This window comes from Pseudochaenichthys georgianus, chromosome 16, assembly GCF_902827115.2.
Source record: "Pseudochaenichthys georgianus chromosome 16, fPseGeo1.2, whole genome shotgun sequence".
Taxonomy (NCBI): domain Eukaryota; kingdom Metazoa; phylum Chordata; class Actinopteri; order Perciformes; family Channichthyidae; genus Pseudochaenichthys; species Pseudochaenichthys georgianus.
In genome coordinates, this window is record NC_047518.2 from 33530525 (window position 1) to 33556193 (window position 25669).

At 40.3% G+C, this 25669-nt stretch overlaps 1 protein-coding gene across 1 annotated transcript in view; it reads right to left on the minus strand.

Moving 5' to 3' along the window:
- gabbr1a (gamma-aminobutyric acid (GABA) B receptor, 1a) overlaps positions 1-25669 on the minus strand; it is a 65942-nt gene that overhangs the window by 3637 nt on the left and 36636 nt on the right. Inside the window, exons 13-22 of the mRNA XM_034101564.1 lie at positions 23863-24108; positions 22104-22167; positions 21215-21292; positions 15472-15622; positions 10469-10601; positions 8365-8481; positions 6420-6530; positions 4522-4615; positions 3226-3353; positions 966-1094 (exon numbers count right to left, since the gene is read on the minus strand). Coding sequence (XP_033957455.1) covers positions 966-1094; positions 3226-3353; positions 4522-4615; positions 6420-6530; positions 8365-8481; positions 10469-10601; positions 15472-15622; positions 21215-21292; positions 22104-22167; positions 23863-24108 — 1251 coding nt within the window. The remainder of the gene's footprint in view (positions 1-965; positions 1095-3225; positions 3354-4521; positions 4616-6419; positions 6531-8364; positions 8482-10468; positions 10602-15471; positions 15623-21214; positions 21293-22103; positions 22168-23862; positions 24109-25669) is intronic.

A 25669-nucleotide genomic window follows, 5' to 3' on the forward strand; every position in this document is an offset into this window, starting at 1 on the left:
AGGAACAGGAAGTCAATAAAACATAAAGATAAGGCTTGAGAGCACGGTTGGCTGAATGAATAATGCATCTTATACATTTGTTTTAATATCTGCAGCCCTTAAAGCCAAGTCTCTCTCAATGGCCTGAAGGCTGAAGACCTTCTTGTTGTGCTTGGCTCTCTATTGTGTGTTCATTGGATATTCTGTTGATGTCGTTAGATTGTCTGTAGGTGGCACTCTTTCCTCTGTCTGCAGCGGTGCACAACCCAGCAGCTCCTCTTCTGTTCATTCCAAACAAAACAATTAACATTTCTCACTTTTTGCCAAATCATTTTGTTTTCCTAACACCAAATATTTAATGCATTCATAAAGTAATGTGAAGTAATTAGAAGATTAAGAGATTAGATCTTCAGTGAGAGATAACTTTGATCATTTCTATAATCTTTAACATCACAGACTGCTGGACCCTCCCTGTTTCTCTCTTGTTTTGATTTGTCTTATTTTCTAGGGTTATACAGAGTAAGGCCTTTTTTTATGACATTAGTGGAATACTTTACTCTTCATTTTGTTATTTCTTTATGTCATGATACACTTTTTTTAAATAACAAAATATAGTTAGGTTTTAATAGCATAATACATAAAACATTTGTTCTTAAGCAACACATACAGTGTAAACAACAGGTGTGCAGGTTGTCCAGAGTAAGGCCTTTTGATTGGATTATTGAATATTCTAACCCTTTCTTTCTCATACACCAACATTGTTTTTCTTATATTATGGGCTATATCTATTAATACAATTATTAAACAAAAATACCAATATTGTTTTGCACCCAACATAAAAAAAACAGCTTTCAGTCGGAGCAAAGAATCACATATAATCACATTGCAGTACAGGCAAGTTTATGACCTTTGACCTTAGTGCAAAACAAGTGAATCGTTTAGTGCGTGCAGCATTTCCTAAAGGTGTCAGGGTGGAGTCAGAGCACCTTGGGTACGAAGAGCACCACCAGAGTGATGTAGGCAGAGAAGACGACTGCCAGAGCAGCGAAGGCAAAGGAAGCGTCCTGCTGCGAGGTCAGGATCATGGTCACCGGAGCCGTGATCAGGCACAACACCTGCAGGAGGACGGAGAGAGAGAGAGACAGAAACAGATGGAGGGAAACAAAGAGAAACACAAGTTAAAAAATAAAGGAGGAGGAAAAGTGTTGTTTAAAGTCGAGAGAAAGAAGAAAGCCGGGGAAGTGAGAAGAAAGGAGGTGCAGAATGAAGTAGAGTGAGAGAATGAGAAGGGAGGGAAATCACATCCATAAAAGCATTAGGCATCTGTTTATCATTCCGGGGAGGGCTCCCATGTGAAAACAGCATTCAAAAGTCATGACTGAAGTGGCTACAGCGCGCTCAGCGACAATCACCACATTGTCATCTCATCAGAGCCTGGAGCTCACAGCTTAGCGAAGAGGAAGAAGGGCTCTTCACAGACGCCATTAACTATTGACATCATCATAAAACTGAGATGTGTATATCAGCACATAAAATAATAACATTAGGCTCGTCTCACATTACGGAACCATGTGATGAAATGAGCATGCGAGCTGCATTCAATGCTCTCATGAATAACCATGGTTGATGGATCCATGGTGACTGAGACTGAGAATTAACATCAACCCTTTTATTTATTACTAAAGTAGAAGCTGATAATTGGTGGATGCTCATTAGAATCGTATCTTTTTCAAAGTAAATCAAGGAGAGTGCAGGACATTCTGGCAAAAAAGCCTTTTTAGAAACAAATAAAAAAATCATTGCCTGCTTTTGATCAAAGCTGAAAACTCCTCTGGCAGTTAAAGTGACAGAAACCCCTTTTCTGTAGATTTCGCATCAATTACAAAGTTACCGTGTGTCAAGAGTGTCCGGAAATGGCAGCGAGTATTTGTCTAAAGTGGCTAAAGTGAACATAATGGCAGAGTAAAGTGCATCCTAGGTGCCCCCGTTTAAGATGAGTAGCTTGCTATTAACAAAAGCAGAGAAACAATTTGGACTGACGGCTGCGTTTTTACCACTAAACTTTATTTGCTAAATTGGTGCAATTTTAAACCTATTCCGACTAAAGGGCAGTATAACAGCTCCATACAAAACACTGTGAATGCAATCCCTGCCCCCCACACACACACACACACACACACACACACGCACGCACGCACGCACACACACAACATAACCCAGACCGCACTTAGTTTCCTTCCCATACACAGTTTATGCTCAGCATGAGATTGCAGCACTATAAAGGTTTAGTGTTTCACCTTTCAGTTTATTTTGACTTATTCACTTTTATTTCAACAGGTAGTCCTTTTGAAAATAATATTTATTGCGTGAAAAGTCACATGCGACGGTCGTTCACAGGCACCATAAGCATCAACATGTGTGATTCGTACAGACAGCAGTCTGTTCTGGAAGAATTATGATTTGGATAAGAACGTGTCGTGGAGGGATCTGCATTTTAAGGAAGCAAAGCTCAACATGTGCTTCTGGGAAAGCTTGAATATTTTATACAGTGTTTCTGTGTCTCCTATTGCTCTAACCGATCATTACACCATCATGTACATTTCTGTATTTTATACTACATCATTAATCTTTAATGTTCAGAACATCCCAGAGGTTATTTCGAAAGGAATCATAAACATCAATACTCTGTTGTGCCCACAGGGGGCTTCATGTTGTGTGATTTATAAAGACGGATGCAAATGATGAATGTAGAAATCTTGATTCTGAGACGAAAGCCTATTTATTCTTTTAACTACATTTTATCCTCATAGGATATACTCTAATGTGTTGTTGTGCCATGTTCAGTCACTTATCTACTTAAAAAAGGAATATACACCACACTCATTAAGGGGGCATTACGTTATCTATGAACTCCATTAACTTATATAACAAAACAGCAGAAACAAGAGTAGCCCCTCGAGAATGAAGCTTTTAAGCGTGTGTAGATATAATATCCAACACCGGTCTGTTGCCTCTTTTGCTCTGACATGAGCAGTAAAGCAAAACAAAACGTGAGCCTCAGACAGAGTAATCATGGAGGCAGTTGCATTGATTAACCCACCCAGTTATAACACGGCCATTTTATAATATGGGGCATACAAATCGTATGTATAGCCACGTTAAAGTTATTCATTGTGCTTTTAGCAGAAGGCAGCATCCAGAAACAGGAGCTTAGGCGTGACGGTGCCATTTCTTTTTTGGACTCACAGCGACATTGTAAATAGCCATCCCCACGGCCCGGTGGTCATTGATCTTCTCTGTGGAGACGGACTTGGTCTCGTAGGCCAGGAATATCCCCAGGAGCAGCAGGAGACCCTTGTAGCCGTAAACCACACCTGCAAGAAGAAAGAAGCAGTGGCAAAACATGAACGGTATATAATACGATATGTGTAATGCAACTGAGGCAATTATTAAAAGAAACAACAGCACTGTATGGAAACAAATGCAGGCTGAATAATGTGAGATTTTGAAAGACAAAGTAACAGAAAGATAAATAATGCTTCCCTGAAGAAAAACTCAAATGCTTCTGGGGGGGAACTGAGCATTATTTGACTCCGCTTTCTGACCCATCCCATACAGCGCAAAACATAGCCGTAACGTTTTGGGGCTGAGCGCAATTTGACCTTGTTTTGCAGAACTCATTTGCTGAATTTGTTCATTGTTTTTTGTCTTATTTAACTAACCCTTCAAAATCTGCACTATGCTTTTTTGAATACAATATTTATACCATTTGAACTACAGATTTCTTTTTTGGATCAAGATATAAGATACACATATATATATATATGACATTGTGAACAGATCGGTGTGGCCATCGACAGACTATGACCGAGTGGTGCAGGGAGAGGAAACCAAACATGTACCTTCAATAGAAACTAAATTGCAAAAAGGCCGAATATCCTGAAAGCTAGTTAGACTGACAGGGGAAAGGGAAAGAGAGAGACGAGGGGAATGAAAAGAGGACGTGTGACGGAGTAAGCTGGACACTTCTTCCCACTGTCCATTGTCTCCTTATACCGCCTGATATCAAAGCACCATCTTTTCTTCCCTGAGAAATGCAATGGGGCAATGGCCCAGTTTGTGACCCACATTATTTGAATTCCAGCACCATTATATTTTCATAAGAGCTGCCACGCTAAGGAAGTCAGCAGAGAGACAGGAAGAGGGACTGCGTGGGCCGACAAAAAGAGAAGCAAAGAGAGAAAACAGAGGAATCAAACTGAAGAGGGGTGGTGGGGGCCGAGCGAGGAGGCTGTGATTTGAGGCCTGTTTAATTCAGAGTGAATGGTAGTGACGTGTGTGTGTGTGTGTGTGTGTGTGTGTGTGTGTGTGTGTGCGTGTGTGTGTGTGTGTGTGTGTGTGTGTGTGTGTGTGTGCGCACATATGTGCCTGCATATGCCCATGTGTGTGACAAAGCTTGTTCAAAACCAGAGCAGGGCAAAGAGTGATAAAGAGACAGATTGTGATATGAGAGAGTAAAAAAGAAAGAGAGACAACGCATACCGAGCCACGTGTTCATCTTCTCTGAGCTGCAGTGCTCCAGCAGCGGCTGAATCAGGACATCCAGGTCTTCTTTAGGGGCCTCCCTTGTGAACTTCTACTCGTACGGCAGACAGAGGACGAGGAGAAGAAGGATAAAGAGATAGAGGAGAGAGAGAGATATTAAGAAACGATGACACAGCAGCTCTCTGGAGATGGAGGCCAAACTGCAAAGTAAGCTCGAGCACCAGTGACTGCACGGTTGATCCCCTCGAGCAAATAGCTCTTTACCATATGTCAGAAATAAATGACTGAATAAACCGAGTATAATATAACCAATAAATATGAAATATGGCTATTTGAATTCACAACTTGACAGCACTGTGCGGATAAGGGCTAATGATGATGAATAGAGTCTACTCTTGTTCCTCCAGAGGTCGACTGCACTTAATGAGTGCGCACTACGGTACATGTACGTTAGTGTCTCCATGTTGTGAGGTTTTAATGACATTCTGGATATGCTGTTTAAAGTTGAAACAGTATCACGGTTTCTGTGTCTTGATCTTAGAACATGTCAGCCACTTATCAATGTACTGATAGTGTCAGATAGGTTTGTGGCTGTGCTTAAAGAAGCGTGTCCTGATCACTGGGAATAGAAACTATAACAGCTATGACAAAGTGACTAACAGAGTTCATCTGAACACAAAGGATCCAACTAGCTTTGAGGTTTCTAATATTGGGACTTATCAGGGAAATCAGGATACTCCACCAAAGAGTCACACCATGGAATCATGAGGTTTCACCTGTGTTGTTAATATGAAAGGTATTCTGTGGAGTTTGTATCTACTAGTGGCAGTGTGGAGCTTTGCTTCTGTAGTGTTTTGCATCTGATAAATCCCTCATGTGTACTGTAAAAGTGCATATGAAGAGTAATGGTGGTAACATATTGTAGGAGGGCTGCTAACTGACGTAAACATCGGATCATCAAAGCGGCTGTATACGAATATTTGAAAGTTTAAAGACAATGTATCTACTTATACATGTAAAGTGTCACTTCTATTGTTGAATACACAGAGGATTACTGCGTGTTCCTTCAGGCTCAGCACTAAATCGTGTTTTTGCATTTTCCAGCGTATTGTTTTGTTTCCCAGGACAGCGACTACTCTCAGCGCTCTCACAGTGTCCCTTTCGGCGGCGGCTGCTGCTGTCAGCTGTTTTCAGTGAAAAATGATATAAATATCCATTGTCTACTACCTGCTAAGCACCAAACAGCAGAAATACAATTTGGACCCAAGCTGGTGAAATGTGTGGAGCATTAACTCAGCTGAATAGCCAGGTATTTTCATTAGCAGTTTTACATCTTAAAGCATATGAAGGTTGCTAACTCGTAAATATGCTGTAAAACCACCACAATAAGATGGGCTGGTTGATAAGTGTGTGTTTTCTGCACTTTGAATGCTGAAAATGTGCGTCCCTTGGTCAGTGTTAATCAAACATATTAATATTAAGAGCAGCTTTAATGAAGCTAAACAATCTCATAAGACCTTTAAAAGATAAATGTTTAATAAGCCAGGATTTTTCATTTTAATGAATTTAATATGTGTGTTCGTCCAGTGGATTTTGGTTCACAGTTTGTACCACAGGGTATTTTTAGCAGTGCTTACACTATTGAACACAAATCAATTGGATTATTCGGGTCATAAATGTCACTGTTTTAGTGCTTCTGTGTGGCTCTGCTTTGTGATTTCTGTCCTTGTTTTGGATGGTGCTCTTTGAGTGTAAGATGAACCAAAATGAAAGAACATGTCTACAAACGACGCGCGGTGTCTCATTACTGCGCTATTGACTCATGACAACGGCTGCCCGGCCTGAGCACACGGCCGGTGACACACACATTATCTCATCTGTCATTCGCACTCTACCTCCACCGTAATGTGCAGGGGATCCACAATCTGCCAGATCACGAGTGACAGGAAGTCGATAGCCAGCAGCACTCCAACTGTTGCGTAGAGTTTCCATGGCTCCAAGTGTTGCTATGAGCAAAGAAAACACACACACACACACACACACACACACACACACACACACACACACACACACACACACACACACACACACACACACACACACACACACACACACACACACACACACACACACACACACACACACACACACACACACACACACACACATGCACCACAGTTATCAGTTTCCAAGGGCATCACAAGCCATTCCACAAACAAAGACAAACAACCAGGACGAATAATATGACAGGCGTCCTTGTGATTTCTGGATGACTGGGCGCGAATTGTCTTTCTGAATGTGTGCGTTAAAGTGTGTGTGTGTGTGTGTGTGTGTGTGTGTGTGTGTGTGTGTGTGTGTGTGTGTGTGTGTGTGTGTGTGTGTGTGGGCCTAGCATAACTATACTTATGGGGACCTAAATCTGTTTACACAGTCACGTGTGGGGACTCGCCTCCCTTATGGGGACAAATTGGAGGTCCCCATGAGGGGAGTCATTAATTTTAGGGTGAAGACTTGGTTAGGTTTAGGATTAGGGTAAGGGTAAGGGTTAGGGTTAGGCATGTGTTGGTTATGGTTAAGGTTAGGATAAGTCTCCAGGAAATGCATGTAAGTCAATGTAATGTCCCCTGAAGTGATGTATACATGGTGTGTGTGTGTGTGTGTGTGTGTGTGTGTGTGTGTGTGTGTGTGTGTGTGTGTGTGTGTGTGTGTGTGTGTGTGTGTGTGTGTGTGTGTGTGTGTGTGTGTGTGTGTGTGTGTGTGTGTGTGTGTGAGCTGTAGATGTATTTGTGCTGCCACCTGAAATCGTCATTTATACACACACTGCTTTTGCCTGGGTAGTTTCCGAAGCGGCTGATATCAACTCCATTATACTTAACTTAAGCTATAATGGAAGCAATACAGCCGTAACCAAGAACAAGAACCCACAAATCAGCTCTGCTACTGCTACTCCCTCCTCTTTCTTTCAACACATCTTTTCTCATTCGACCACGCTGGCTTACCCCCAGCTACTCCGAGGTAGTAACAGCTATTCAAGCGTGCAATAACTAAAACTGAAAATAAAATAAAGCAGAAAACACATTACACAGTCCTCGGCCTCTTCACTTGCATGCAAAATGATTGGTTAAGCGCTCATTCTCCATTCCATTTGTGAAAATTCCTTTAAATATCACGCAGAGCTCTCTAGCAAATGGCCCTTCTGTGGACATGAAGAGAATTGAAAGTCAACCCGATTCGTTGTGCTTTGGCTCAAATAATAAACCCCCCCAAGGTTGGAATTCTGCAAAGAACTTTAACACTCATCCATATTCATAAATATTCCATAAATGGCTTAATCTCTTATTCTTCTGATTAGGTCTTAGAACATTCCCACAACACATCACAGACTGGCAGTATCTGGCTGGCTCCAGGACACACTATCTTCAAGAGGAGGCACACACACTCCCACACACACACATACACACCAGCAAGTCAATACATCTGATGACGTGGGTAGCAGGGGATTGGTTATATTTGCCCCTAATCTGCATGTTTTGTATGCATAAATGTTGCATGTGTGCAGAGACGCATGTGCATATTTTAAGTACAGTATCTATGTCAGTGTGTGTCCAACACCCTCATCCCTGCAGAAGTGAATGATGCCGAGCTGGCCTCTTAGAAGCTTATGTTACTAGGAAGCCTGCAAAGTTTTAAACTTGACTTTTTATCAGCTGGCGCCACACATGCTGCGCGGCCCGGCCTCCCTCTCTACCATCCTCTCTCTGCCATCCTCTCTCTGCTCTCCAAAGACCGCTGAGAGGCTTATCCCTGCCTATCTCTCTCTCTCCTACACTTCCTCCCTACCTTCTTTTTCTCCTTCTTTTCGTCCTTCTTCGTGAAGAGGGTGTGGACCCACCAGATCTTGGTGAACATGCTGCCGTACGCCAGGCTGAATCCGAGGCCGAGGAGCCACAGGCGGAACTGGAGGAGGGGAGAGGAGGAGAGAGAATTTTAATTAGAAAATAAATTAATTCAAGGGAGTAGGTTTCCAAAATAGGAGCACAACTAAGGGAAAAACAAACAATCTTCTTTTTCTACAACTAAAAATATAATATAATATAAAGAATTCATGATAACATTGGTTATTTTTCATAGAACTAGTCAAATATATAACAAATAATGTCTCATTCATAGAAATGATAATGTTGTATTTGCATTTTTGCTGCAAAGCGTTCTAGCATTCTCCTAAAGACAAATATGTACTGTACATATAAAAATATAGATCTCATGCATTTTTTAATCCTAAAAACATGTTAAGGGTGTGCGAGTTTTTTTCAGTAGATAAGTTTATCCCTGAGTAGTGTCTGCAGGGAGAGAAAGGTAAATAGAGAAGGTGATGAACGAAAAAGAGACAATATTTATTTGAGGAAAGGGTGAGGTTGCAGCAGATAAAGAAAAGCTTTCCAGAGTAGGTAGAGGGTTAGAGGCGGAGTGCAAGAGAGAGGAAGAACAAAGCCTGAGAGAGAATAACTGGACAGGGACAAAGAGCAGGGAAACGACAGAAATGGAAATCTCCCTCTCTCTCCCACAACAAAAAGACTCAACACGGGCGACAGAGGAAGCACTCCTACTCCTCATTAGTGCTGGGATCCCTCCGCCTGCGCTACTCTGCCAGTCAGCATATCATGTCTGTGCCACTGAATACCAAAATACATTCAAATACCTAATGAATTATATTATATTAGCGTTTGCGTGATCAAACTCCTGAAATAAGGTTTGCAGGTGTCTGCTTTCCACAGGCAGCAACAACGAGCCTGTCAGAAAAACCTAAACGTGGGTTTGCATAATGGCTGTACTAAAACTGACAGATATAACTGTAAATGTTTGTCGCCCAAAGAAAGTCCAGCAATACTGCCAATACAATACTAAATAAAGCAAAATGGTACACTCTTAAAGACTGTCGACATTTTAAACTTTGAGATGCTACGTGTTGATGCGGGTGGACCAGCCTGTACAACTTCCTGCTGTGCATCCAGACATTGTGATGGTATTTTAAGATCAGTTGTGATGCCAAAATGCTCACAGATATCAAATGAGTGAGAATTGTTGCGAAACATGATGCACAGTAGATGTAGAATTCTCCACTCTGATGGAAAAGTGCCGCCATAAAAACATTGATTTCTTTGCAATTCACTCAGCGTGGACTTCACAAAGCTTTACTTAAAAGCTGGAACACAATTAAACTCAATTTTAACACAATGTGATACGGTCAAAAACTGTGAAATTAGAGGAAATTCTCAAACTTGAAATGATAACAGCTCGAATAAGATGAATACTTTATATTGAAGTCCTGAAATCGAATGCAAGTGTATCTCAGTTGGGTAATGAGGAAGGGGAAAGCAATGTTTGTTTATCCCAACTGATATGTATCATTTATTTTTGAAATGTTAATGTAATTTATGTATACAGTATGTCTATGCTCCTGTTGGATTTAGGATTTTTTTAAGAATTGTTTTATTATCCAGAATATTTTATATTTATATTTGATATGCTATTTTCATTTTCATTTCATTTTGAATTGTTCATTCTCTATTCCACTTTTTAAGTATGTGTATTTTAATGTTAAACAAACCCCAAATCCCATATTAAGCTCAATAAAATATATCTATCTATCTAATCTCAGTTGGACTGGGTTGGGTTTTCATTACCAAGGCAACAGGAGTTATATTTGTCACTACTAGTTCAAAGGTAAAGATGAACAAATGGATAAACAACCATAAAAATCTGAGTTGAATTGCTTCTATACTTCCTCTGAGCTCATTTTCAACACGTCCTGTAATAAAAATGAGTTGTTGGGTACAAACATCAAGTCAATGAAACCAATTATTTGCAGACAATGTGCAGCCCTCCTCCCCATCCTGCCCTCTAGCTGTTTCCTCCCTCTGTCTGTCTCTCTCTCTCCTGTTACCTGGCAGACGACGGGGAACTGAGATCTGTGGACGTGGTGACCATCAATCCCCAGCGGGAACACAGCAGCCAGAGCCATCATGCAGCCCACCGCTGTCATGTTGTTCAGGTACGGCTGAGAGTTCTGGATGTACCTGGAACAGTGACAGATTCACACATGAGGACAGGGAAACAAACATATTCAGGGAAACAAACACACTGGTAATTACAATTTCTGCTTAGAGGCACGAATGGTCAATTTGAAGGTCAACAGAGGTTAATTGTGTCGGCTGTCTGCTCGTAGGAATGTCATCAATTGCTGTTCATTATTTCTTTTAAATTCATATTTTATCATCTGTATTTTCTGATTCTGACAGCAAAATGCATTTCCTTGGATGTGGGGTAGATAGTCATTTGTCTCATAAGTGTAATTGTTCCAAATGTTTTATAACAAAAATGTAGTGAATGTTAAAAAAAAGGACATTTGTGAAACTGCAAACCAAACTAAAGTTAATAAACTCAAGCATACTCAAATGAGACAGTGTGAAAGAAATTGTTTGGTTAATTAGTAATGGTTATTCCCACAATGCAATGCAGAAAGAAAGTGCATGATATGCTGAAAGCTGGGTGAATAATAATGAAATAAATCTTTGTTAGATAAACTGATCCAAAAAGATATTGAAAAACTAGGAGAAAATGTAACTTTACAAACGCCTGTTGATAAAGTTGAATTATCACTATTATTCTAAAAAAATCAGTTTAATGGACGTGTGATCATCCATGTTTTGTCAAAGTTATTCACTTTACACTTAATCTTTCAGTTTCTCAGAAATACCCAAATAAAAAAAACTGGACTTATACTGGACAGAAAGGTTATAACAAATATATATCTGAAGTGTGAATTAAGCCTTCAGACCAATTAAGTAAACAGTACAATATTTTCCACAGAGATTTTCGTGCATGGGCAAAAATATTTGGAACATTTTTATCAAGATCACAATGGAAAAAGTGAAGCACAGTATTTAAGGAAATGTACTTGGTTACATTCCTCCACTGGTGAGTTCAACCCAGTGTTTTATACATGCTGCTATAGAGAAACTCTCACTATTATAATACTCTCAAAGACTCCACACTGTAAAATATTACCATGATTTCACAATATTTAGCTGGAATATTTTACAATAAATTACTGTTTTACCACTTTACAGTCTTTACCTGTAATGTTCACAATATAATACTGTCATTTTGAATTGCACAGTGAAATCAATGCAGGCACAGTTAATTACTGTGAATGTACAGGATCAATGATTACCAGGATTTCACAACATGTTACTGTATTATTTCACAGTAAAATACTGTATTCAGACCATCCTCTGCGATAACACAACAGATTAAGTGATTTTCTTGCTTTCATCGCTCTTGCTTGGCTTTAAATACTAATTTCTTTCTTTGGTGCAGGTTTTACTTAAATTGCAAAGGGCACCGCTGCATGTGCCTTAAAATAAACGATGCAACATATAAATCTATGTAAAATTGAAATGGTTGTCTTGGCTTATTGTTTTCAGGTGCTTCCTGGGCATTAATCCTGAGACGGGCTCGAAGCCAAAAAGAGGCATGGCAATTTAAACCCCCATGTCAGCACATTCTTCAGAAAACTTGTTGACTTCGAGTGGATGTCTGTAGACATGTTAAGTGCTCCCCTCCTTGTTTTCTTTCTTTCTCCCTGCTGCAGGTGCACCTGGTCTGCCCCTGGCTCCGCCTCTGCCCAGGTGTTTCAAATTCCACACAGCCGTGTGTATATATAAAGAGAAGCTGGAGGAGAAGGATGTCTCGCCTGTCCTAACGCCGGGAGACACTCTCCTTAGAATACCTCTTTGCCATTTTGAGCTGTAGGCCATATTTTTGCAGGTGTGTTTATGTTTAGCCTGGAGGACCTGGTAGTCCAGTTTTCGCGGCTTTATTTTGTTTCCCATAGGGTTTATAATTGATTTCTGGCTGTTTGTTGCTTTTGGCCAGTCCTCCAGACATCTTTTTGTTTCCTGCTTCTCTTGTGTGAGCAAACGGGTGATTATCAATAAATGCTTGTTACCAAGTACCGGTTATTGTGTGTATTCTTTCATGTTGCGGGTCTCAGCACGAGCCACTACCGCGGAGTAGAGGTTGGGGCCGTAACAACATGTCCAAGACACTGTGAAATGCAATTTGCACTTCAATGGAGTAATACAAAGTTAAAATGGGCATTTTCTTTGTTTTTCTTTGTTGATTGAGCTGATTGAATTGTGTAGTTATCCCAGTTAACTAGTCAGATTTACAATATATTATCGTATTATTTACATTTTTATATTTACAGTAAATTACTGGCTACTGTGTTGCATTACTTCTACAGTAATAGTGTGAAAATACAGGTAATTACTGTAATTTATGTACAGCAAGGTACCATATTACCACAGCTCTGTACTGCTATATCACAGTAATTCCATGGCAACTGTAAAGTCACAGTATTTAGTTGTACTTTTATTCTAATTTACTGTAAAATATCTACAGTAAATTACTGTGAAATATTCACAGTCAATTACTGTGAAATCCATGCAACTAGTAGCCAGTAATTTACTGTAATTTTACAGTCATATATTTTACAGTGCAGATTTGGGTGTTTTGATATTTTCTGCACTTTATGATAACACCAAGTGAAGCAGTTTTCCTCTGGCCCTCAGCTCCAGCTCTTCCTGCAGTAGAAGGTGTGTCTTTAGTTCTTTCATCCTGCTGACCTGCCATTGTGTTGCCCAAGGCCACACTGCTTATTTACTGTACAGCAACACTATGTACAGCCTGCACACACACACACACACACACACACACACACACACACACACACACACACACACACACACACACACACACACACACACACACACACACACACACACACACACACACACACACACACACACACACACACACACACACACACACACACACACACACACACACACACACACACACACACACACACACACACACACACACACACACACACACCCCAATCCAACCTTTTGATACCTCAGAGAAACCTTTAATGCTGCTACACACCATGCATATGTGATGTTCAGTGCACTGCAGGAGATATTTTCTCATGTGGAGTGCTGCTTTCTTCCGTTTGTTTGCACCATGTCTAGTGGTTGCTTTGAATCCGAGAATATTTTCCTCTGGCATGTTCATGTCTCTGGGAATTGATTTTTTTTTTTAATAAACTATGGTGTGTTCTTGTTTGATCTTCAACGACCAACATTGGATTGCTCATGATATTTTAGATCACTGTGAGATTTTCTGGGATCAAACTGAACTGTAGCTTCCCTGGACACATTAGAAGATCATATCAATTGGCATATTTATCAAATGATTGATATTAATAGTGTTTTTGTCAAACCTTTGCTTAACCACACAATGTTTGTATTGAAATACAAATATATGATTTATTTAGCAAAAACTGTTTTCCATGAGCCCTTAAATGGAAACAAGACACATGGATATTTCTTCACAGTATTTTGGGATGTTTCTCATTTATTTTGCACATTTTGAGGTTCCATCCATCCATCTTCTCCAAACCTCTCTACCACGGTGAGGTTGAAATTCTTAATAAAGTTCTCGAAAACCAAAGGGAGCTGCATATTCAGATGATAATTATTGAGCATTGCCATTTGATACAGGGCTATGATTAATAACAAAATCTATTGTTTTTCACTTTTCTTTGTTCCCAAAATTGTTATGTGTTTTTGTCTCTCACAAGGCAGTTGGCGGCAAAGTCTTTTTGTGAAAACAGCTTACACAATACATTTGATTTGATCTGACTCATACTGTTTTGGCTGCTAACATCAGCCCTCGTGAAACAGTTTTTGAAATATAATCAAAGCCAGAGGAAGGCCTGACTGGCACACCAAAGCCAGTCTGAGATCCCAAATGAAACAAACCTTTTCCAGCTTTAGGAAAAACTCCTGATAAGCTTGTGGACTTGTGGGACTTTAAATCCCTTTGACCTCAGTCAAACACAAAAATACTTTGTTGAAAAGAAATCAGAGATATGCTGCGGCGGGTTCACAGAAATATATTAAGCTTAGAAATCCGAGATGAAAAGGCAGTTTTTAAAGGAGGTCTATTTGCATTTGGTCTAGGGCTAAGCTTAAGCTATGACAACAATACCAGATGCTAGACTGGAAAACACCACACACAGATCACTTTGGATTCACTGAACTCGAGAGGCAGCGATGCTTTTCAACATTTACATTAACCCCAACAGAGGTGAGGTTCTCTGTTGAACAGGTGAATTCTTTTTTCACAGCCTACAAAAACTCCCATCCACACACGGAGGCTCCACAGTGTCCTGCTCTGATGGAGCAGATGGGTGTTGTTACAGGATGTTCTTCCCATTCACTGCTGCACAAACAGCTGACCTTGATGTAACAATGAAATATATTTAACCTCCAACTTAGTTTATCTACCAATTTTAATTTTTTCCAAAAATCCCTTTATTGATGACCTCGTTCTCTGAAGGACACATTTACTTTCACAATTCCTCGAAGCAGTAAACATGAAAGATATATTATAATATAACGATGAATAGGACAACATCTTTTTTCCAAAGATTTTTTCAACTTCATCTGCTGATCATTTTCTCGAGGAATTGGTTAACTGTTTGGTCAACAACATATCAGAAGTTAGTTTAAGATACTCCTGACAAATTCTTAAAGCCCATTGCTTTAAAAATGTCTTATTTATTCAGCCAACAGTTTAAAAGGCAAATATATTAAATATACTTTATTGTAAGACCAAGAAAAGCTACAAATTATCACATTTGAAAAGATAAAATCACTGTTTGGGAGTTTTGCTTAAAAACCGACGATTCATTGTTTCGCAAAATGTTCGTTTTCTGTCGATTGACTATTCACTTATAGCTGACACACTTATAGCCCCAATGAATGACCGTTGGGCTGTGATTTAAACAATAATATTTCCTGTTAGTCAACTCACCGGACGTTTCCGTTGTAGATGTTGAAGGTCAGACAGACGATGCCGAACAGGATGCCGAGGCCAGCGAAAACGGACAAAGCTGCAAACAGCTTCTGAGACAAGTAGCGGTACTCTTCGATCACCACTGTCCGATCAGCCGGAGGTCCAGCACCTGAAAGAAAAGAGAGATAATTAGACAACTTCACTACGTTTCAGTGACATATATTGAACTTTTTATAGAACATATTAACAATTTTGAAGCTTTTCAATATTGAACATATGCTCTGCTAATTAAGTATGATCTATTTTTACAGATACATCTAGAAAAATCATGAAGTAGCTCCACCTTGACCAACAACGACATTGAAGTACTGCTCACATATTAATACAACAATTCCAATTATATAACATTAATACATTTAACGGTAGACACTCTTTTGTTGCTAATACATCGACACTTCTACTGAAGTGACATTTCAACAACTCTTACTTTGAATGGAGTATTTTTACACTGTGGTATTGTTATTTCACTGAAGTAAATAGTATACATATTTCCTTCACCACTGGTACAGTTCAGTAGATAACATACACATGTACACAGCCAGCGGGTTAGCTTCAGTGCATAAACTCCAAAACCTCCATGTAATATTGGTAATGCTGAAGCACAGCCAACATACAGCCATGCCAATGCTAATTTGGTTACTACAGTAAAGTTGTAAGCAAATAGAAACATTTGGTGTTAATTAAGAGTAAAAAGTGTGTGTGTGTGTTTATGTGAACGACCCCCTTAGTTATGCTTGTGCTGCTTTTGGATTCCTCAGCGAGAAGAGTTCAAAGAGTGGCAGATGGACAGGGAGCCTCGGTTCACCCTCAACTGCCTCCGACTATCCGTCTGCTAAACCTAGGACTGATTTGTGTGTGTGTGTGTGTGTGTGTGTGTGTGTGTGTGTGTGTGTGTGTGTGTTTCCATGTGTGCACTCCTGTGCCAATAAGGACTGTGCCTGTATATATACCGTATTCACAATAAGCACCTATACAGTACGCATGAATGCTCAAGAGTGAGTGCATGGGGACATGTATGTGTGCATACAAGACTCAAGGCTTTCATTTGTACATAGCTACAGTGTAGTTATGTCAATGACTTAGGTCACAGGCTCCTCCAACAGTGCAACACAATACAACTGATGAAATAGTGCAAGCAAATACAAATAAAATAGAATAGAAATAGTGCAGAACAGTCCATATACAAGTCATTGGAATATGATATATTAGAGCAATTGTTTTTTTAAGTTGCAAACAGATGAATGTTGTTTTCAAAAGTTCAGGTGTTTAACAGTCGTATGGCCTGTGGAATGAATGAATACGGTATGATTAAGTGTGTGTGTGTGTGTGTGTGTGTGTGTGTGTGTGTGTGTGTGTGTGTGTGTGTGTGTGTGTGTGTGTGTGTGTGTGTGTGTGTGTGAGAGAGAGAGAGAGAGCGAGAGAAATAGAGGGTGACAGAGTGTTTGTCTGTATGTCAGGGGGGAAGCAGAGCAGGAGTGTCAGCCCGGCGTGAAGCTGATGCGTCAGATGGGGAAGTGTCGGGGTGTCGTCCCCTCAGGGGTCGCAGTGTCAAACCAACACTCCCATCATGCTCTCTGTTTAGATCATTGTCACTGTCGTCACACCACCGTCGTGTGTGTTGTTTCAGCTGAGGTCTGACGACATAAAATAGTTCTGCAGGGTTTACAGACTTACATTTTAAACTTGTAATGCCACATCTAAAGCAATTTATTTCAGGATCATGCTTGCCAACGTATGACCCTGAAACCGGGATTCAATTAGAGTCGAATGGAAATCCAGTAGGAAACATTTCTGACTGTTTTAGAGTATTCTGTATAAATTACTTCAATTATTTCCTGAATTCAACAGTTGCATATTATGAAACGATTAGCTTTATTGTTAGTAGAACTATTATCACTGTCTATGCCAGACAAAACTCAATATTTTGGAAACTAAATATAACTCTTTTTAAAGAGGCCCTTTTATGCTTCCATAACATATGACATAACTATGTAACACTTCTATTGGCTAGTGCTTCAACACCTTGTATGTCTAGGCTAAGGGGCGGGACATCTCCAAGCAGTTGGCCAATCATAGCAAAGCAAGCCAGCTAACCAATCAGAGCAGACTGGGCTCTGGTTTCAGACAGAGGGAGGAAAGAGGTGCTGCAGCACAGGCAGCATGAGAAAAATACTTTTTGAACATTAAAGCATGGAAGTCACAGTGGAGGGACAAAATACAAATATTAACCTGAAAAGAGCACAATAGGGCACCTTTAAGACGTTTCAAGACCTGCAGATATGCTTCAATGTAAGCGTTCCACATTTTTCACGTGACATAAAGAAGATGTTGTATTATGAAAATGTTTGTCCATCTGTGCAATTTACAGCATATCTCCTATACGAGCAACATGAAAGCATTCAGTTCCACAAATGTGCAGTGACCCAACTCGTCACATATATGTGTTTTACAAAGGTAGCTTTAAACGTGACAGATGCTGCCAGTGACTTGAGAAAAACAGGAAAGGAGAGCACTTAAAGAGCCAAAATGAAGCAAGAATGTACAAGCAATGCTCTAGAGATGAGAAGAAAATTACAACAATGCTGTCTGATAAATAAACATACAACCCTGCAAACATTCATTTAATATTTATCTTTGTCGGCCTTCCTCAAAGCTCTTTTCCCACAAGCTATTAGTCTGCAAATCAACAACTGTTTCATAAATATCCCATGTTTTTAATCTCGCTTTTCTAAAGTCTATAACCTTGCTTTTATTAAATATGACTAAAAGCTGTGTTATTTATTATTACTGTGTTTAATGTTATTTAAATTGCATTATTCTTATTCTCTGATGTTTAATTGTATTGTATTGTTTTGTGTGCCCCCTTTGAATTCAGCACAGAATTTAACATAAAGCCCACCTTTATTACTATAATGATACTGTATGCATTAAAGCGAAGAATATGTGAATGAATTAGTGCACAGCATGAAACGGCATAACTAATACTGCGTGTGTGTGCATATGTGTGTGCATTTGTCCACGGTCCATTCAGTCGACGCGCAGCACTATTTAAACCCTCCTCCGTCCTTGATCAAGGAATCAGGACAGGATGTTGCCATGGAGACCCAGCTCTATAACAGTTGCCACAGCGATTAGAAGAAGAGCTGAGCTGAAGTGGTTGTTAGGGCGACCGTGCAGTGAGAGTAAGAAAGGGAGGCAAGGGAGACGCCTGGTAAACAAGTGGCGGGGTTAAGTCTAGAAAACCCCCCTGTGTACTCCACCCTGTCAGCGTGGAGCAAATCAAGCGCGCCCCAACTGTCGAAGAAACGTACCCCAACTGACAGAAAGCAGGAAATTACTCATTTCCTCTCAACGGGTAGATGTCAGATGAATGTGTCTTTGTTTGGTAAACAGCATAAAATCAAATCATGCTCCAATGTATTGAAGTCCATTTACTCAAATATTGTAATTAAGTACGATTTTGGTGTACTTGTACTCAAATTGAGTATTTTTAGTTGATGCTTCTTTATACTACTGCACTTCAATTTGGAAGACAATATTGTACTATTTACTCCATTACATTTATTAGACAAAGTTAGTTACTACTTACTTTACAAAATAATTAGGATTATTACTAGCTACTGTAATACAATATTTTTTTCTCATACTGATATTCTGAACAATCTGTGCTGTTGTATTTGCTGTAAAGTGTCTCTACTGTAGGCTATTTTTATTATATGTACAGCACTTTGGCTCGACCACAAATCTTTATAAATGTGCTATATAAATAAAACTTGATTTGATTTGAATATATAAATAAACAAATAAATAATATAATTATAGGTTAAGATGTGAGCGGAAGAATATAATTCAAAGTCGCTCCACCTTTAGCAGCTGTGATGAACACATTAACGCAGCAATAGTTATACTCCAGTAATTTCATATATGCTTAGAAAATGGGACATTTTGCACAATAGTGCAGGCTTTATGTTTTTATGTTTCATGTGGAACTACTTGAGCAGGTCTCCCTTGGAAAAGAGATCAATGATCTCAATGGGATTTTATCTGTATAAATAAAGGTTTGAAATTAAAAGAAATGAATAGGTGCTTTTACTTTTCATGTCAATACTTTTGTACTTTTACTTAAGTAAGACTTAAAATGCAGCACTTTTACTTGTAACGGAGTATTTTTACACAGATATTTTATTTATTTTAAGTAAAAGTAAAGCACTTCTTCCACCTCTGGAAGCAAGGCAACCGTCTCTGATAGGTAGGAGAGCCAGTCGGTTTCTATCCAGCTGGTGTTAACTGGGCTAACACAGAGCCTGTCACGTTGCAACACGGCGAACTGATGGAGGACATGTTTCCTGTGTGCATACAGGTCACCCGTCCCTCGCCACCGATGCTGACCTGGAATCACTACCTCTCCTGGGTTAAGTTTGGCAACTGATCGTTTCTTTAAAGGCCTAAAAAAAGGCGGCTCTCTACGGACCGCTGAGACGTACAGGATTGATTAGTGGCAAAGTCTGTCCAGGCACAAGTATGTCACCTCTCCAGGGAGGGACGGACCAGTAAACAACCACAGAATTGGTCTTGGTGTCTGAGGAAAATCAGCAGTAAAAGGTTTTCACAGCAAACTAGAATACAGGCAGCAGGAGTTAGAAGAGAAGGTTTGCGTGTTTGTTTGTGTGTTTGTGTGTTTGTGTGGCAGAATGGCGTAAAAGCAAACTCTTATTCTGCTTTTGAGACTTAAGGTGATGAGAGAGAGAGACTTGAGGCAAAGGTGAAAAAAACAAGAGCATGCCGGTGTTTTATAAACGATCGGCAGTTATTGCATTTGACCCGTTGGCTCGGCCCACTTACCAACTCGGTCAGCAGTCAGTCAGCAGTCGGTGCGCAGCAGCGGCTGTGACACACAGCTCAAGGAGGCAACTCTACTTGAATAACCTTAGCAAACAATTGCTGCAATTTGCCTCATGCTTGCACTCTTTCTCACTCATAACTCAAATCCAAGCCCACAGAAACATTCTAACCAAAGGCATCTCTATTTTATTGAGTGTGACTTGAGGACATCATTATCTCCAATGTAAATCACAAATAAGTGTATATAAATCTGCCAAGAAATCTGAAACACAAGGCGCTCTTTATGTCCCAGAACTTGGCTGAAAATCATCTCTTATTTACAGTTTTGTGAAGAAATCCAGTGATAGTTGTTGGTACATCCATGGGTACATTCCAAACAGGTACAGCTTACAGCTAATTCGTCATACTTTTAAAAGGTTTAACATTTTTGTAGCCTACAGTTTACTAACTGGGGGAGGTCAGTGTTAGGAAGGCTGAGTTATCTTGATTTTGTCTGCGGTTGAACCCACAATGTCAGACATTGAAAACTCCCGGCTTAGTCAAACCTAGTTCTGCCCTGTTTGATAACCGAGCATCTGCTGCACCAACACTTAAACACATGTTGGAGAGTGGGAGTGTGGGCGGCTCCCTTTGGGCGAGCATCAGCTTCCAAATAACTAGCTTCAACCAATCTAGCGGTTAGAAGAAATCCGGCATGATTATATGTCTTTTACACAGTAAGGAATCTAAATCAAGCCGCACCGAGGAGGTCTAATGTCAAAGCCCAAAAGATGTGACTGTTGACTCACAGCCTGACACACAGGATGCAAACACAGACGCAGGAAGCTGAGTGAAGACAGTGTCATGATCTCCATCTTACCTATCCAAACATCATTGCCAAACCAGGAGAGATTCTTCTGGGAGCTGTCATAGTAACTGATCTTCTTGTAACTGCCTCCTAGATGAGGAAAAAAAGGAAAACATAGAGTGAAAGAATGAAAGGAGGACACAACATCACGGAAAGAAAGAAAGCTTAATTAGTATGGCTAAACCACTATATCTAAACCACTATTTAGCTATTATTCCTGTGCTTTCACATTAATGGTTTGCGTGGGTACAGGAAATACACACAATGAACTGAAAAGAAATGAGGAATGAAAAGGTGCATAAAGAAGGACAAACAAAGAAGTACCAAGGGGAGAAGAAGGAGGAAAGAGAGGGAAAAAGGAGCTTATTGGCAGTCTTGACCAGGAATACTGATGAGGTCCCCGAGTGGCTCAGGGATGCGAGTCAGGTCGTCTCATTGTGGATGTCAAATTACCTCGACACCACAACAGGAAATATGAGACAGAGTGTGAGGGGAAAGGATTATAAATCCTCATCCTTTAGGACGCCAAAGGGAACAGAGGTAGAAAATAATCCTCACCCTTATCCTGTGCGGGGAAACTCATTAACTCACTGGTGACAAATAGGATGCCAGTTCCAGAAACGACTTAAAACTGAGGTTTGTGCCCAATTAGAGTTAAGCCTTGAGTCAACTAAATCCTGCATCAGACCATTCGCATGTTCAATTATAGGATATTGAGACCAATCGCACAGAAGCCCGCAACAATCCCTCACCGGAAAAAGAGGCTTTGCTCTGAAATGAGCTGAGAGCAACAATCGATACATAAGGGAAACTCTCAGCTGTGATATTTTCTTTAAATTAATAAGTGACATTGTTTACTTCAAAACAACATCTGTGGGAGGACAGTGCGGGAGTGTTTTACCTTGCAGTTGCTCGATAAGAGTCATCGCCATCCTGGATCCCTGGGCGTCAAACACCACTTGGCCCTGAGACACAGAAGAGAGGAAGTGTTTTCTTTTGCTGCAAATTATGAATTGCTTCCTTGAAGGAATAGCTTGACATTTTGATAAATACACTTACAGGCAAATTCACAAGAGTTGAATTGCAGCCGCTGACAGCTCCAAGAAAGGCAAACACTATCTGCTCTTATCTCAAGGTGCAAATCAAATATATTGTGGTAATGGTACTACTGCATAAACACTGCCATAAAATGAATAGAAATGTTCCCTTTTTTTGAGTGTGATTGCAATTATATATATATATATATGTGGCGAAGCATAAATGGTGCCTACAAAAGACTGAAATGTTTAGACCGCAAGCTACCGGTCGTGACAGACGAGGTGCAGGCTTTGAATTAAAATGCGACAGAGATAAACCATATTTAGGATTTAATATCCCAGTCTGTCAGTGCTGCTGGTTTTTATCCGCACACCTTAGGACTGTAAAACAAGATGGCATGATTTGAAGCAAAGAACAAAAGAAAGTCAGGGCGTGACACCCCTTATAGACGTGCTTCAGGTACCACCAACTCTAAGTGTTTTCAGTGATACTGCTAGAGCTTATATGTGCTGATCTTTGTGCATTTTTGTTCCCATTTGCATAGAATGGGGCCAATCTTGCGCCAAATGTATGCATTAGCTTATTTATATACGTGAAAAAGATGCATTTTGCTTGGCGGCACAGTCAGGGGTACGTTTCACTTTGCTTCAAGGATTATACGATTTCCTTTCGTCCTTTTTATTCACATTTAGATTCCAAGAAAGGCCACGCAAATTCACTTCTGAATTGCTCAAGGACTGGAAACACTTGCTTTGGTTGGTAACAGCAAAATATATGGTAATAAATATAATCTTTTTGTAAAATGGGATATTCTGACCAACATTTTTGATGTGTTTTTATCTCCTAATATATACGTTTATATAACCTGGATAGAGTGTTTTCTTGTTTTCAACCTGTTTGATCATCTGACAGTGTATCCACTTCATTCACACACACCTCACTGTAGCACTTTTGCAGTGTTCCCATTTGTAATCCTTAACAGAAATGATGGATAAAAATAAGTGGTAAATTGTATTTAACATATTTGCTCTCTTTAGAGAATGTGGAATCTAATGCAACACACTACAACAGCTCAGCCAAAGCTTAACAACGAGAGGTGTCTATTTAACTATATGTCTTGTATTGAGGTTGTAATATAGTTTGCAGTGGTGATGAACTGGACTGCATTATATTGACAGGTGCATATCATTTTTGACATGCTCTATTTAACAAAACACGAGGGGGAAAGATGACCAGAAACAGTGTTCAGTATAATGCAGTGCACTGCAATACAACTGAGAATTAAGATTTAAGATATAAACAGATAGTCCAAATTACAAAAACTGACCATCAGAAGCTTATAAGCAGAATATGAGTAAGAGCTGCTGCTCTGGATTGCAGTAGATGTCACAGTCTTGCTAATGAGGTGTACAGGGAATGCATGTGAACAGTTATTAGTACATTAATTACACTATATTCAACTATTTGCATCCTGAAATAGTGTACACTCGGGTCCTTTTATCCTACCACAAGGACTATTTCTAAACACTGCATATTGATGTATAATAAATAACTTAACAGGAGCAAAAAAACATTATTTGTTTATTATCTATAATTCTTTTTTTATCATCCTTCTCACTTACCGAAACACCTTCGAAGGAGCTGGTGTTGAGGGCCCTGTAGATCTCGGAGGTGATGTCATGGTTGTTGTAGTTGAAATCCTCCAGTCGTCGACCCTTGGCCTTCAGGGGGGCCACGGTCTTATTGAGGGCGAGGGCCAGAGCCCACACTGCATCGTAGGCGAGAGGAGCCTCCTGAAACCCCCCGGTGTCCTCTGGGTTCTTTCCACCGAGACGAGACATCAGGGCGGCGATAAACTCCTGCGACGTCTGGAAGAGACATGACAGGAAGAATATCACAGAGAACTCTTTCCTAAGAAATGCAATGCTTCAAACAAGACAATAAAGTGTCTATGAGGCCTAATCAATGGCAAAGAAGAGGAGAATGTAAAAGGGAACCAGTTGTGGATGATCTGGAGGATTTATGGGGTAACGCCTACATGAATCCACACTTTCCCGATTCAAGTGGGTTATTTTGTACAAGAAATCGTCTTATGACCTCAGGGTTTCCACCATTTTTTTTTATACCGCGGCAACCCGCCAGGCCTAAGTCGACCCCCCACTAGGCCTAAGCATCTTACTACAACGTATATTGAAGATGTTAAAGTTTGTGTTGAACACTAGCAAGTGCGGTTATGAGAAAGAGAAAGAAAGACAAACACAGAGAGAGAATAAAATACAGTGAGAAAGGAATGAGTGTGTGTGTGTGTGTGTGTGTGTGTGTGTGTGTGTGTGTGTGTGTGTGTGTGTGTGTGTGTGTGTGTGTGTGTGTGTGTGTGTGTGTGTGTGTGTGTGTGTGTGTGTGTGTGTGTGTGTGTGATGGCGAGCTGGTAATTATAATATCATTAAAGTGCCAATCAGCCATCACCTGCAAATCATCTCCTTTCAGCCCACGGTATCATGTTGAGTGTTAGTGCAGCGGTTTGGTTGAGGGAGAGAATGAGTGAGGGAGAGTGTTTGTGTGTGTGTGTGTGTGTGTGTGTGTGTGTGTGTGTGTGTGTGTGTGTGTGTGTGTGTGTGTGTGCGTGCACGTGCGCAATGAGTATGAAGTCAGTGGTCGCAAATCTGTGCAGTGTGTGTACGTTGTATTTGACTGTGATTAAATGCTACTAATGCTCAAGACCACCTGCTGACTGTGAAGGAGCTGGTTAGTTCCGAAGCTAACAATTCCAAACACCTCCAAAGTTGTTGCAGCAGTTTAGTTTTGTTATTTAAATGTAAGCATAACACCCCAACATTTTTGGTGGATTTGAGAATAAAAACATTCAGTCATTGTATTCCTTTCGTACATTTAAGCATTGTTTTGTAATTAGTACCATTGAGAGTTCTCTCCCGCTAAAAGCAGGGGTACATGACGGGAGATTACCGCTACAAATCATCCAGACGTCCCTGTGGATTTTCTGAGGCCAATTAGGGCCCACACTGCCCCAATACACGTATGTCAAATTCATCTCATTGAAATTCCACCTTGGCATTTAAATCTGCCACTACCTACTGAAAACTAGGTGACAATGTGCTATTGCAAAACCCACAGTACTGGAACACCGGCTCCACCTGAATGCTCTATCTAAAAGAAAAATGCCAATTTCAAACTTGGAAATTGAATTTGAATAGATTGACTATGAGTTCAGGCTGTAATTCTTATCACCTGTCGAGCAGCACGTCAACAGCAGAATCAGCAGGTAGCGGCAGGTGCTGTATGAATATAAACAACAGCTGCTGATGGAGTGCGGGAGAGCGAAAGGAGGGGTGTTGGGAGAGATGGGGGGGGGGGGGTGTTGGTGGGAAAGGTGGGAATGATAAGGAGAACTGAAAGGAAAGGTGGGTAAAC